The 14,863-nt window shown below is 41.4% G+C and overlaps 1 protein-coding gene across 4 annotated transcripts in view; it reads left to right on the forward strand.

Annotated features, from left to right (window-relative positions):
- The window catches only part of flncb (filamin C, gamma b (actin binding protein 280)), a 55,684-nt gene extending 44,135 nt beyond the window's left edge, over positions 1 to 11,549 (forward strand). For all 4 annotated transcript variants that reach the window (XM_034163855.1, XM_034163856.1, XM_034163858.1 and 1 more), the window contains 12 exons: positions 206 to 409; positions 504 to 656; positions 3,180 to 3,302; positions 3,385 to 3,624; positions 5,283 to 5,552; positions 5,859 to 5,996; positions 7,650 to 7,765; positions 7,923 to 8,055; positions 8,256 to 8,432; positions 8,599 to 8,817; positions 8,986 to 9,192; positions 9,366 to 11,549. In XM_034163855.1, the coding sequence (XP_034019746.1) occupies positions 206 to 409; positions 504 to 656; positions 3,180 to 3,302; positions 3,385 to 3,624; positions 5,283 to 5,552; positions 5,859 to 5,996; positions 7,650 to 7,765; positions 7,923 to 8,055; positions 8,256 to 8,432; positions 8,599 to 8,817; positions 8,986 to 9,192; positions 9,366 to 9,553 (2,168 nt within the window). In that variant the 3' untranslated portion in view covers positions 9,554 to 11,549. The remainder of the gene's footprint in view (positions 1 to 205; positions 410 to 503; positions 657 to 3,179; positions 3,303 to 3,384; positions 3,625 to 5,282; positions 5,553 to 5,858; positions 5,997 to 7,649; positions 7,766 to 7,922; positions 8,056 to 8,255; positions 8,433 to 8,598; positions 8,818 to 8,985; positions 9,193 to 9,365) is intronic.
- Positions 11,550 to 14,863: the final 3,314 nt, after the last annotated feature.

The following is a 14,863-nucleotide window of genomic DNA, read 5'->3' on the forward strand; positions in this document are numbered from 1 at the left end:
CCTCAGGGCTGATGGGTAAAAAAGTGTGTAGGCCAGGCATTAGCTGATTTCTGTAGCAGTAACATCTTAGCGTAGCATGTACCTTCTTTCAAATAGATCGTCAGCAACAAAAATCAGGATTCATCGCTCGAAAACTGGAGTCCAATCGATGAATTCATCAGAGCATTTGAGGTTCTCCTTGTTTGTGATGTGAACATGTCTGCAGGTATCTCCTTCACACCGAAGGAAGTTGGCGAGCATGTGGTCAGTGTGAAGAAGAACAGCAAACACGTGACTAACAGCCCCTTCAAGATCATGGTGGGTCCATCTGAGATCGGAGATGCCGGTAAGGTGAAGGTTTATGGACAGGGGCTGGTGGAAGGGCGCACCTTCGAAGTGGCAGAGTTTATCGTCAACACTTGCAATGCAGGTGAGACCAAAACCGCGTCTTCAATCAAGTTAGATGAATGAAGATGTGAGGCTGATGTTGGTGTTGAGTTTGAGGACTGCCATCCCACTTTCAGGGTATGGAGGTCTGGGTCTGTCCATCGAGGGTCCCAGTAAAGTGGATATAAACTGTGAGGATGTGGAGGACGGGACCTGTAAGGTCACGTACTGTCCCACGGAGCCTGGAAACTACATCATCAACATCAAGTTTGCGGACCAGCATGTTCCAGGTACAAACGCCAACCAGACAAAATATTGTTTTATGGAAAAACAAAACCTGTTGCTGCGGTGATGTTTTCATATTTACTATTGAAGTTGTTTTAGGTTATTATCGCAGCACTGACTTTCATGTCTCTGGGTCCACGGCCTTTGAGATCCAGAGACGCCTGGGAAGAGCTTATGGAGTCATGAGGTCAAAGGTCAGAGGTGTTTGATGATGCTAACAGCTTTGCTGGAGAATGAAGGTCCAAGTTAATAGGATCCTGGTGTTTCCTGTCTTGTTGTGTGGTTGTCAAATTTGAACTCTAATCCAGTGACCAAAGGTGATGACTGGTCTTTGGTACCAGGGGCCTCACATACAAAGACTTGCATGGATTTTCTGCTGAAACATGGTGTATACCAAAACCTAGAAACTGGCGTACTCACAAAAATATCCAGATGTATCAAAGTGTGCGTACGCATAGATCCAAGCACGTTGCGTTTGCACATTCCACTGAACATGGAATTGAGTACACATGCAGACATACCAAACTCCTCTCTTTCCACACCCCTATTTAAATATGCAAATTAATGTAAACAGGCCCTGGGCGTGGGATTCCCCTCTGTCCCATAATGAACACAGAAAACAAATTATACTGAGTGTGAGTTACAGATGACTGGAAATGACGTAGAGACATGCAGGGATAGTTTATTTGGTACCCTGTTAAATGGAATAAACATGAAATGGAAATAAACTTAGTGGGAGCATGTGTGTGAAGCCATAAATGCTGTGGGCTCAGAACAGAGCACACACACAACAAATGAGGTGTGTGACATTCACAATTTTACTCACGCGTTTATTGACAAATACTGAACACAGGGAGACAATCGGGGGCCTGTTAAGAAGCTCTACAGCTCTAGTTTCACCATCAAGCAAAACAAAAAGACATTAATAATAATAACAAAAACATATTTGAATGCACATGTGCCCGCACTGGTTTGGTTCAGAACAATTGCACGAAAAAACTATGTGCTTACTAAGCAGCCACCCATCGTGCACCGTGCCAGCTTCTAGCCTGTTCCCAACCCAAGCCAGTGCATTTGTGCATCACACGATTTGTACATTGATGAAATGAAAATGTGTCCTATTAACAAAACAAATTCATAACGTGATGCCGCCTTTATATGTGCACTCACTAGTTCTGATTACATTCGGGAAACCAGCTCTCCCTGCAAATTGCCCTGTGATGTTGGAATGTGATGTACCTGGATGACATTCAGATGATTGCGTTCCACACAGCTGGTATGGCTCAGTGCAAAGTTAACAAGCACACTCCTGACTGATTGGCGAGCTCCAGTTGAAATGTCCCTGATGCCGCGGACCCTGTCGTGGTCAGCACCTGTGTGGGCACAGACAACCACCTGGCTCCTTGCCATATTGCGCTCTGGGATGGCTGCAGTTCTGTGTGCAACTCCAGTAACAGTGGCCTTGGTAATTGAAATCGGCTTATGAGCCAGTTATCGTCATTTGCAAGTAAATCCTCGTGTTCCCTGAATACACGCTCACCTCTAATTGCACCATTTACAAGCTCTTCTAACAATGCTAACACAGCCATTGTTAGTGCCATTTTCCTCATCACTTTGCAATTGATTTATATCAACCCATATAATTACAAACACATGGGTTTGTTAATTGTTCATAAATGTGTCCCTGATGTGCACATCATTCGGATGACTTCATGTTTTCACACTATTAACAGTTTCCCAGCATCACTTCTATGTGTTGGCAGTGGAACAATAGCTGTAGAAATGTGTGTACCCCAGCCATGAACTTGGCGTAGTGCACCGCACATTTCCACAGTTATTTCACTTTTGATACATCTGAATGTGCGCGGAGACGGATGCCATGTTTTTGTGCGTACACAGCCTTTGTACATGAGGCCCCTGGTCTCTTTGGAGGATCTTTGGGTCCTGCTGGAATGACTGTGTCAAATGAACGGTTACTTACTGAGATTTAGATGAGGATTGCTGACATTGTGAGGGAACACCACCTACCACATTTTGTCCATGTGGTGTGGGTCTCTGGACATGATCCAGGATGCATGTGCCTCAGTATTGAGGACCCCAGTAGTTAGAGAAGGTCAAGGACACACCCACATTTCACCTGACCAAGGACAAGTAGAAGGTTACTTTTGAGAGGTGGGGATGGATCACTTGTCTGTCTGGATGGTTGTTATCCAGGATGGAGGTGTAAAACTGTTAGCCTTCAGCTACATGCTAACCTAACCTCCCGTTCCTCTCAAAAATGACGTGTGACTACCTTGATTCGGCTCCGAAGGAGTTCTGTGCATAAATTAACAACAAATGGTGGACATGATTTTCAAAGGATGGACTCATCATGTGGTAGCCACACAGCGACTAAAGGATATACTAATTACAACCTGTGAAATGTTGACGGGGCATTAGACCATGTTTTTGCTTAAATCTTGAAAGTGTAGAAATAAGTGTCCTTTTTTTCTAATGGTGTCTGTAAGTTTGTAATGTTGTCTCAACAGGAAGTCCGTTCACAGTGAAGGTCTTTGGCGAGGGTCGGATGAAGGAGAGCATCACTAGGAAGCGACAGGCTCCTTCTATCGCAACCGTGGGCAGCGCCTGTGACCTGAACCTGAAAATCCCAGGTAAGTCGTGATATCGACCCTCTGTGCCTCCTCATTCCTCAGCTCGTCTCCTTCCCTGCTTCACGCCTCCTCCTTGCTGCAGGAAACTGGTTTCAGATGGTTTCAGATCAGGAGCGCCTGACGCACACGTTCACGCGCAGCAGTCACACGTACACGAGGACGGAGCGGACCGAGATCAGCAAGACCCGTGGCGGGGAAACCAAGAGGGAGGTGCGGGTGGAGGAGAGCACGCAGGTGGGAGGAGACCCCTTCAGGGACGTGTTCGGGGATTTTCTGGGCAGAGAGAGTCTGAGCGGATTCAACAGACAGCCGGTGCAGGACGGTGAGCGCCGACCACAGTTTGACAAGGAATCAAACACAAAACATAACTAAACTGAAAGTAACTAGATTCCAAAGTAACTATACTGAACGGTAACTAGATCCCAAAGTAACTACATTGATCCCACAGTAACTAGATTGAAAAGTAACTACATCTCAAAATAACTATACTGAAATGTAACTGGATCCCAAATTAATAGACTTAAAGGTAACTATGTCTCAAAGTAACTAAACTGAAAGTAACTAGATCCCAAAGTAAATAGACTGAAAAGTAACTAGATTCCAGAGTAACTGTATTGAAAAGTAAGTAGATCCCACAGTAACTAGATTGAAACGTAACTACATCCCAAAATAACTATACTGAAAGGTAACTACATCCTAAAGTAACTAGACTCAGAAGTAACTACATTGCAAAGTAAGTAGAACCCGTAGTAACTACATTGAAAAGTAACTAGAGCCCAAAGTAACTAGACTGAAAGGAACTAGATCCAAAAGTAACTACATTGAAAATTAAGTAGATCCTACAGTAACTAGATTGAAAAGTAACTACATCCCACAGTAACTAGACTTAAAGGTAACTAGATCCCAAAGTAACTAAACTAAAAGTAACTAGATGGCAGGTAACTAGACTGAAGAGTAACTACATTGAAAAGTAAGTAGATCCCACAGTAACTAGATTGAAAAAAACTATATCCCAAAATAATTACACTGAAAGGTAACAAGACTTAAAAGTAACTACACTGCAAAGTAAGTAGATCCCATAGTAACTATATTGAAAAGTAAGTAGATCCTACAGTAACAACATTGAAAAGTAACTACATCCCACAGTAACTAGACTTAAAGGTAACTAGATCCCAAAGTAACTAAACTAAAAGTAACTAGATGGCAGGTAACTAGACTGAAGAGTAACTACATTGAAAAGTAAGTAGATCCCACAGTAACTAGATTGAAAAAAACTATATCCCAAAATAATTACACTGAAAGGTAACAAGACTTAAAAGTAACTACACTGCAAAGTAAGTAGATCCCATAGTAACTATATTGAAAAGTAAGATCCTACAGTAACAACATTGAAAAGTAACTACATCCCACAGTAAGTAGACTTAAAGATAACTAGATCCCAAAGTAACTAAACTAAAAGTAACTAGATGCCAAAGTAACTATACTGAAAGGTAACTACATTGGAAAGTAAGTAGTAACTACCAGAAGTGGGGCAAAGTCACCAGCAAGTCATTCTCAAGTCATGAATCGGCAAGTCTCAAGTCATAATGACCACCACTTGTTTGTAAGCTAACTTAAGACTTGACTTGAGACTTGCTGATTTATGACTTGAGAATGACTTGCTGGTGACTTCATCCCACCTCTGGTAACTACATTGAAAAGTAACTAGATCCCAAAGTAACTATACTGAAGGGTAACTAGATCCCAAATGTAAGAAGATCCCAAAGTAACTAGATTGAAAAGTTACTATTGCAAAGTAATTACATTCCAGAGTAACTAGACTTAAAGATAACTAGATCCCAAAATAACTAGACCTGTGGTTTGAATATTTTTTCAGCATGTCCTGTGAATAATTTGAATATGAACAAAGTTTTTCTGCTGAAGTGTCAGTGGTTTATCCACGAGTTGAACACAATTCAATGAAAAGTTCTCCCCCTTCAGGCGAGGCAGGGAACCAGGAGATGATGGCTCAGGTGACGAGTCCTGGCGGGAAGACCGAGGAGGCGGAGATCATTAAAGGCGAGGACAGCGCCTACAGCGTGCGCTTCATCCCTCAGGAGATGGGTGCGCACACGGTCAATGTCAAATACCGCGGCCAGCACGTCCCCGGGAGCCCCTTCCAGTTCACCGTAGGGCCACTGGGAGAGGGCGGGGCCCACAAGGTCCGGGCAGGAGGCACGGGGCTGGACCGGGGACTGGCAGGAATTCCAGGTGGGCTGGATGTGGATCCTTCTTCCTCGTTCTGATTTTACACGTCACACTGTCTTTGTTCTATGCCTTTTTTACTCGACTCATATTCAACTTTATTTGTATTAAAGAGTTTCAATATTTCATGCAGAGGTTTAAATACGATCACAACAATCTGATTTATTGATCACTTCTCTGTGGTGCCGCCGCTGCAGAGATAATGTCTTCAAAAACTTTTTCGGTAAATGTATTTTTGCGGTTCAGTGAAAACATTTACCCAGTGGTGAGCGGAGGAACTGCAACCATGTGATACGTGGTCTGTTTCTGCAGCTGAGTTCAGTATCTGGACCCGGGAGGCCGGAGCCGGAGGCCTGTCCATCGCTGTGGAAGGACCCAGCAAGGCCGAAATCACCTTTGAAGACCGGAAGGACGGATCCTGTGGCGTGTCCTATGTTGTTCAAGAACCCGGTGAGACACTGACAATGCATTAGCTTTAGCGGGCTAGCTAATCAGCATGCTAATTGTATCATTACAATAGCATCAAATGCCCTAGAACAGTGATTTTCAACCTTTTTTGAGCCGCGGCACCCTTTTTATATTTACAAAATCCTGCGGCACACCACCAACCAAAATAATATTATAATGCTATTACCTCTGGTTTTGCGCAAAACCCAAATATCATTATTATTATTATTAATAGAAAATCGATACAGAAAACACCACATTTCGAAAATCCTCAAGCATTTTGCGCTCTTATCTCAAGTAGGGCTGTCACGATTAGGAATTTCTGGAGACGATTGTCAAATAATTGCGATTGACGAATATATTGTATTTTTTTTTTCTTTTTTTCCCCTTCTTTATATTCTACTATTGTAGTATAATTACACAACTCTGGAAGAACATTTGAAACTGGGAATGGTGCAACATTTTTATTTTTATCTTCATTTTACATACAGTCCCAACTTTTTCTGATTTGTGGTTGTTTCTGTTGCATTTCTGAAATGGTTTCTCCTCATCAGTCACATTTTGTGCTTAAACACTGCATTAAGCTCAAGATTGAACAAATAAATACCTTTGGAAAATAACAGCTGTTAAAGACCAGAGTTCTCACCTGCTTTTTGTGATCTGTGCGTTTGAACATTGTTTTTTTTTTTTTGTGGCTCAGTTCATTCATATATTCTCATTTTTTAAATATGTTTTTAAAGATATTTGACCATTTATTTCATCTCATGAGCTCATAAATTCAGCATACGACGCGCACATGGTGTGAACAGGACGGTAATGGCAGAATCACACCTTTAGAGAAAGTTCAGAGAGAAGTAAAGGCAGCTTCACGTTTCCGTTTTGTTAACATTCACTCGGGTTAAAATCCTCTCTCTGCTCCGCGCTCGCTGCGCACTGAACGTGTCGCGCCTGCATTCAGGAATCTCCCTCACCCACCCCCTCCCTCACAGTCTGCAGCCTGTTAACTCCCCGCGCGCACACAGGCACAGACACACACACCGACAGCTCCGCATTTTAGACGGCTTTTGAAGAAGACGGCACTGTTTTAATCGGCCGTCAGCCTCCTTGTTATTGTCCCGCCTTAAGACGAGAGCGAGGCTGCAGCACGTTTGACATCAGATTCTGTCGTTTTATGCTTTGTGGATAAAATAAATAATTCACGGTAATCGCGAATATGAAAAATACCCACGGCACCCCTGACGATCGATCACGGCACCCTAGGGTGCCGCGGCACCCCGGTTGAGAATCACTGCCCTAGAAAGTCTGTATTTTTGGTGCTTATGCTAAATACTTTTATTAGCTTACATGGGAACAAAATTCTGTCACATCGGCCTGTAAACTCAGCTGTCAATCAAACATGGACACACCTACTCAGGCTGAAGAGCATCTTGGCTTTAGCTCTAAAGTGCCCCCCCCCCCCAAAAAAAATCCCCCCAAATAAACAAAACTAGCGTTTTAAAGTTTCAGTAATAAATCCAAATTTATTCAGGTATTCATTGTCTGAACCCACTTATTTCAGTTTAGGGGTCGTGGGGTGGGCGGAGCCTATCATTGATTATTGTAGAACATTAAAAGTTAATTTTCCTGCTTGTTAAACTTTAAATGTTTGCTCTCCAGGTGACTATGAAGTTTCCATTAAATTCAACGATGAACACATCCCAGACTCGCCCTTCATCGTGCCCATCGCCACGCTGTCTGCTGACGCTCGCCGCCTCACCATCACCAGCCTGCAGGTCCAAAAAAAGTCTCTGTAAAGATAGGCTAATGTGTAGTGGGTGGACAGGGGATCAGGCACCTGGATGGTCTTCTGTTAAAGAAAGTGGTTGAAAGTGAGATGAATTAAATATGAAGAGCGCGGAGTTTAAACTCATTGGTGTGTTTGTTAACCAGGACATGGGTCTGAAGGTTGGCCAGGAAGCCTCGTTTGCTGTGCAGTTGAACGGAGCCAGAGGCCTGATCGATGCTAAGATCCACAGTCCGTCTGGAGCCAGCGAGGACTGCCACATCACTGAGCTGGACAGCGGTCAGACTTAAAGAGGCGGAATCCCACAAGGCTCCCCTCCGGGCCCTTTAATCATCTGAGCTTTTCATTACATTTGCTGACTTTTGAACATGTTCAAAGTAAAATCCAGTCGGCTGGATGTTTCAGAAAACCATTTAATTAATTAAAAAATTTAGTGATGTAAATTTTTCATGCATAAATGTTTTCATCTGTTACAACAGAACAGCATGCCATCAGGTTCATCCCCAGAGAAAACGGAGTTCATTCCATTGACGTTCGTTTCAATGGAAGTCACGTTCCCGGCAGCCCCTTCAGGATCCGAGTGGGAGACCCGGGACAGGCTGGAGATCCTGGCCTGGTGTCCGCTTTTGGACCGGGTCTGGAGGGTGGATCCACAGGTAAAACAGGACAAACAAGTTTTTAACAATGACAAGGCTGCCTGGAAGAAATATTCTCCTCCACATTCCAGATTTGATCCAGAGTCTTTCCCGTATTTGAGGATCCAGATCTCAATGATCTCCATGACGCTTTAAAAGCTGTTGCTTTTTCTGTCTTGTATGGTAGGCGAGGCCTCAGAGTTTCTGGTGAACACATGTAACGCCGGTGCAGGAGCACTGTCGGTGACAATCGATGGGCCGTCCAAGGTGAAGATGGACTGTCAGGAGTGTCCAGATGGATACAAAGTGTCCTACACGCCCATGGCTCCGGGAAGCTATCTGATCTCCATCAGATACGGGGGACCCCAGCACATCGTAGGCAGTCCCTTCAAGGCCAAAATCTCAGGTGGGTCATTAGACGCAAAACCCACACAAGTCCCAGAATCACTTTTCGGACCGTTGACTTCCTGTCACTGTCAGTCACCCTTCAGTCTTAACATGTGATGTCATAATCAATCACCGTGACATCACAAAGTACACACTGTGCTGCACGAACCTGTCTCTGTCTCCACAGGACCTCGTCTGGCTGGTGGACACAATCTACATGAGACGTCCTCCGTCCTCGTTGAAACGGTCACCAAGTCATCAGCGATGGGTGGAGTCTTTGCCACTTTACCCAAATTCTCGTCAGACGCCAGTAAGGTGGTGTCCAGGGGCGTCGGCCTGTCCAAAGCCTTCGTGGGGCACAAAAATGCTTTTACAGTCGACTGCAGCAAAGCAGGTGATGCGTTTTGATTTCTGCATTTTTCACAGTCTGCTTGCTCTGTCTGCCGTGATGGCGTGTTAAGCACATGAACAGGAAGTAGCTTAACGCCTCTTGTTATCGTCACTTCAGTGTTGGTGTTCCAGTGAGGGGGCGTGTCTGTGATTCTATGTTTGACTTTCCGTGTGCAGGCACCAACATGCTGATGGTTGGCGTGCACGGGCCCAAGACGCCGTGTGAGGAGGTTTACGTCAAACACACGGGCAACAGGATGTACAACGTGACGTACACAGTCAAAGAGCAGGGCGCCTACATCCTGATCGTTAAGTGGGGGGATGAGAACATCCCGGGTAGCCCCTTCCACGTCACCGTGCCCTGAATGAGCTTCAGTGTGCACGAGACATGGCGTGCACAAGGCTTCAGTTGTCTGCTCCCATCAGGTTTATCAGCTTCAGTTTCTCTTTGCTGTGCAAAATGAAACCATGGAGCAGTTAGCAGTTAGCCATTAGTGCAAAATTACTTCATGAATTTTAATTATAAAAAAAAAAATTCTAGCATGTTATGAAACAAGATGTTTAAATAAAAAAAATGATGCTGTTGTTTATTTGGAGGTTGCTTTTTTGTAAAACTATAATGAATTAATTTGTCAGGGCCACAGTATATGATGATGTCATAAAGCACAAAGTGGGGTTGCTCCAGTTGTCTACTGAGCTGTTTAGTGTCCAGGTGTGTTATTCCCTCTTTTTTTTTTTTTTTTTGATGAATAAGTCAGCAAAGTAAAACTGGGTTTATTTTAAATGTTCCATATTTCTTGTAGTTAAAAAATTGTAAAGAGGAACAGAGTGAGGGAAACCACCAAGAGACTTCTGACAAGTGTGGAGTTACAAGCTTTAGTGGCTGTGATGTTTGGAACACAGTAAAACTTTAGTTAAAAAAAAAAATACATGAAATCTCAGCTTGAATTTGCCAGAGACTCGAGCCTAGGTTTAACATCTTTTTAGTTTTGTTTTTGGTCTTTTTTTAATTTTTTTGTCATATGCACTAAAACTGTCTTTGTCCAAATATGTGTTTTCTGGGTTTTGCAAGAAGTGCAGATTAAAAATATTTTATGAAAGCAGAACAAAAAGAACATATTTCATCTCACTGAGAAGCTGTGCTGTGACTTTTTATTTGTTTTCTTTGACAGAAAATTGTCTTATTGTTCAGTGAGCTTCATCTGATCACTTTTCTGGATTTTCTGTTCACCTGTAGACAGAGCTTAAGAGCTCTTCAGAAAATAAGTCATTATTACCAACACACTTTTCAGGGACTTAATTTTAAAAATTAGGACAAAAATTATCAGAATAATATGTCAAAACCATTGTCTTGAATTTGTGAGCAAAATAAAGGAGAAATAAATCACAAGGATTAGCAGCTGTTGATATTTTCCTATTTTAGCAAAAGACTTTTACGCAAGTTTAAATTTCAGCACAGTTCACCTTGAATTAACTTGAGAAAAAAAACTGTGATGTCTGAAGAAATGACAAGAAACAAAAAAATAGGAAGCGATCATATCAGCCAGCTAAATCCATAAATGGATTTTCCAAAATGCTAATGTAACGCAGTGATCAAATTAGCTAGCTATGTCCACGAATGCAGTTTCCAAAATTATGTTTACACCAATCATAACTATCATATTAATTAGCTTAGTCCATGAAGGGATTTTGCAAAATGATGTTAGCATACCGTAGCAATCATATTAGCTAGCTAAGTCCAGGAATAGATTTTCCAAAATGATGCTGACATCCAACGTAACATTTGTATTAACTGTCTTAGTCTGTGAATGGATTTTCCAAAATTATGTTAATGTAATGTAGTGATCATATTAGCTAGCTAACCTCACAATTGGATTTTCCAAAATTACGTTAATGCAATGTAGTGATTATGTTGGCTAGTTAACCTCATAAATGGATTTTCCAAAATTACGTTAATATAACATAATGATCATATTTGCTAGCTAACTTCACGAATGGATTTTCCAATATTACATTGTCTAACGTAACATTTTGTGTATGACGATTAGCTGCTGCTGACATCAGCGACTCTTAAGTACAAAAGTTGTGAAAATAAGCTCCATGTTTGTCTCAAATGTGACCGGCACGTTTACAAAAACAATCTGCTCACTTTAAACTTTTAAATACTTTTTTGCTCACACATAAAATGGGATAGTTTTTGAAACTGATTTTGTAACCTTTTTGTTGAGTCTCCGTCATCACAGATGTGCTGATTTTTTTTTTTTTACACAAGAAGAATGTGCAGTGATCTATATTATCAGAGTGATGTTTTATAGTGATTTTCTATCAGAAATGTGAATGAAATAAAGCGTTTGATATGTTCACCTGTGCACGTGTAATAAATAAATATTGTAGCGCCCCCTGGAGGCTTGGATGACATGTTGTAACTAACACGTCATCACATCTTTGATTTGATTTAATATCCAACAGACTATGGGCCAAAAATATTCAGACAGTTTTATATAAAATCTAAGAACAAATATATATTATTTTCAACAGTATTTGCATGGAGCCATGGCCACTAGGGGACACTTGCGTTCTATGCCTGCTGGGATAGGCTCCGCCCCTGACCCTTGATTGGACTAAGCGGTTGAAGATGAGTGTGTGTGTGAGAGAGAGAGGCCCCGTAGTCATAGAAATTAGAGTTACAAATATGAATAGTTAGAATTATGCATACATCTTTTTGGCACCCATCTTACTCCATACACTGCCACCTGCTGGATGCTAACTTGATGTACACTTCGTGCTCATACTAAGCGAACAAACTCGCAACCACAGGGAGCAAGACTTGGGTAGAAATATATGCAGGATGAAAAATAGGAATCATGCCAAAGGGTTTTGCTAGTACTGCAAATTAATGAATGCTAACTCAAGATATTGCTTCAGACCGCATAGAAACCTTTGAAACACTAGCATTTCATTTTTCTGAAGTCTGCATAAAATATTGCATGCTCTGCTGCCACCTGCTGAAAGGTTCAAGAATCTGCACCCATATCCAGCTAGCACCATGGTAGGGTGTGTACTTTGTATGCAAACGTCATTTATTACTTGAAATAAAGGCTGAGCTTTCTTTTTATTACAACAAAACAATATTGAATGATTAATATATTCATGGAGTTTTTTGTGAAAAGATTTTACATCAAAAATACTAAAAGCAAAAGATCTGTGCAACCGAGATCATCTTAAAAGTTTTAAGCAGCAGGAGAACGGCACACATTTCTACCTACGTAAGATGGCGGCCGCGCCGACTGCCGCCAGAATATCTAGCTTTCATTTCTATCCTTGAACGTGCTGATCACCTGAATCAATCACCTGACTGTTCGAAAGAAGTCACGTTCAGTGTGTTACATACACTTACTAAGCTAGGCTTGCTGAGAGCTAAGATAACTACAAAGTCAACAGGCTGGTTTTTAAACTGTGAACTGATCTTGAATGTTCTTCAATCTGGAGCTCAATTAAAGTAAAAAAAAAAAAAAAAATCAATCACCTACAGAGGCCACGCCCATCGATTGTTTGAAGGTAAGACTGAAATAATTATACTAAAATTTTGAATGTAAAAACAGAAGTGTGAATATCCGTGATGCTTCACAGTCTGTAATGAGTCTCACAAAGCGTTTTCATTCCGTTCCTCCCGCTGAAAGTTTGTGGAATTCTCAATAAGTTGATCATTAGACCACTAACACGGGGATTCTGTGAGCGTCTGAATTTTTCCCAGTGAATTCTGGTGTACCTCAGGGACAATATGACTGTGAAATCAAATGAGATTCACCACAGAACAAAATGAAAATCTGACCCCACATTACAACTGTAATTTATAAACTGAAATACAGTTGCATGATGATGCTGCTGCAGACCACCAGGTGGCAGCAGACACTCACTATGCTGGCCGAAATGAAAAATAGATTACACATAAAACACATTTCTGTTTTTAAACTTCATCTGACGAATCAGATACTTGAAGGTTGATGCTGTAATAAAGTGATGGATGTTCAACTTCTGACCCATACTAAATACGATGTCAACATTAAGATGCAAACAAAAGCTTATTGCATTATTTCTCACTTACCTACCTGTTGTGTCCAAACATGAATCATTTCTAAATGTAGACACTGAAAGTTTAATTGCATCTGTTGCCGTGGTTACGTGGAGTCCTTGGACTTGATCGTTTATCTCTTGTGCCTTAATCACTTCCTGCCTCAGGCATAGGGTTGCCAACTCTCTGAAAAATAAATAAGGGACACCTCACCGCCAGGGCCGACCGGCCGACTGACCATTGCCTTCACCCTTCCCAGCGTCTGTGTGAAACGATTTTTAACCATTTGACTGTTGACTTGACCCTGAATTTAGGTAGATGCATACATGCATTTGTTCTGATATGAACACGTGGAAAACAAATTATTATTTAGCAATTTATTTTTAGTGCAAAATAAATTTTCACTCACAATTTCAATATGAGCATTCTGTCTTCTTTAAAAATACATCTCTGTAGTGCTATTGCTTAACTTAAAATTGTATAAATTAACAAAAAAAACAATAGAAAATTTGCATCATCCAAAACAATGTAACAGTGCAAAACAATGTAACAGTGCACATTTACACATTTAGTGTAATAAAAAGTGCAAAAAATAAAGTCTGAAAAGTAAACAATACTGTTGTCGCGGACCTTTTCCACCCAGCCATTTTCCTGTTCTCATTCTCCCCTGTATTTTTGCATTCTTTTTTGTTTGTTTTTTTTAGGAGGAGTAATGACGTTACAGACATTGCTGTCCGTAGACATATCTGCAGTGCCAGTGTCGGTGTCTGTATCGATATCAGCCATGCTGCTTTGTTATTGTCGTCCAGCGACCGTCGTCGGCTCATGACGTCGGTATCTTCTTGCGAGCAGATGTCCCTCGACCAATGAGATAAGAGTGATTCTGTATTGTCAACTCGTGTCTGTCAGCTCATTGGTGAAAAGCAGGAGAGAGGCTGGGATCAAATTTACCGTAAGTTTCCATATAAAGCGCCAGTCAATTCCATTGACATTTTACAGACTTTTTGATTCTTACAGAAATACGGGACAAACTGCGTCCCGTTTCAGGTCAATACGGAAGGCACACTTTTATTTCCAAATAAGGGACGATTCTGTTTTTCAAGGGACGGTTGGCAACCCTACTCAGACACCATAACACTTTTAATTTACAATGAACAAATATGCAAATAATGAGCGATCTGTGTATGAAAACTGATTATTTTAATCAATTTGTAATGTAATTTTTGTGATTATTTTTCCAAAAAAGAAAAAACCTGATTTAATTTTGTAAGAGTCAAAAGTCATCTCTCTCTCAGTAGACCTAAATTCAAACTACAACAAATAGCCTTGTTAGCATGAGCTAATGTTACATTAGATTACAGTAGATACCCCTGGTAGCATTAGCTAATGTAGCATTAGCTTATAGTAAATGGCTCGGTTCACATGAGCTCATGTTAGTTTAGAGTAAGTAGTCCATTGACAGCTCATGGAGCATTAGTTGATGCTAAGTAGCCCACTTAGCATTAGCACATGTTATATTGTCTTACAGCAAATAGCGTGTTTAGCATTAGCTCATGTAGTATTAGTTAATAGTAAATAGCCTGGTTAGCAATAGCTCATGCAG

Source organism: Thalassophryne amazonica, chromosome 22 (assembly GCF_902500255.1).
Source record: "Thalassophryne amazonica chromosome 22, fThaAma1.1, whole genome shotgun sequence".
Taxonomy (NCBI): domain Eukaryota; kingdom Metazoa; phylum Chordata; class Actinopteri; order Batrachoidiformes; family Batrachoididae; genus Thalassophryne; species Thalassophryne amazonica.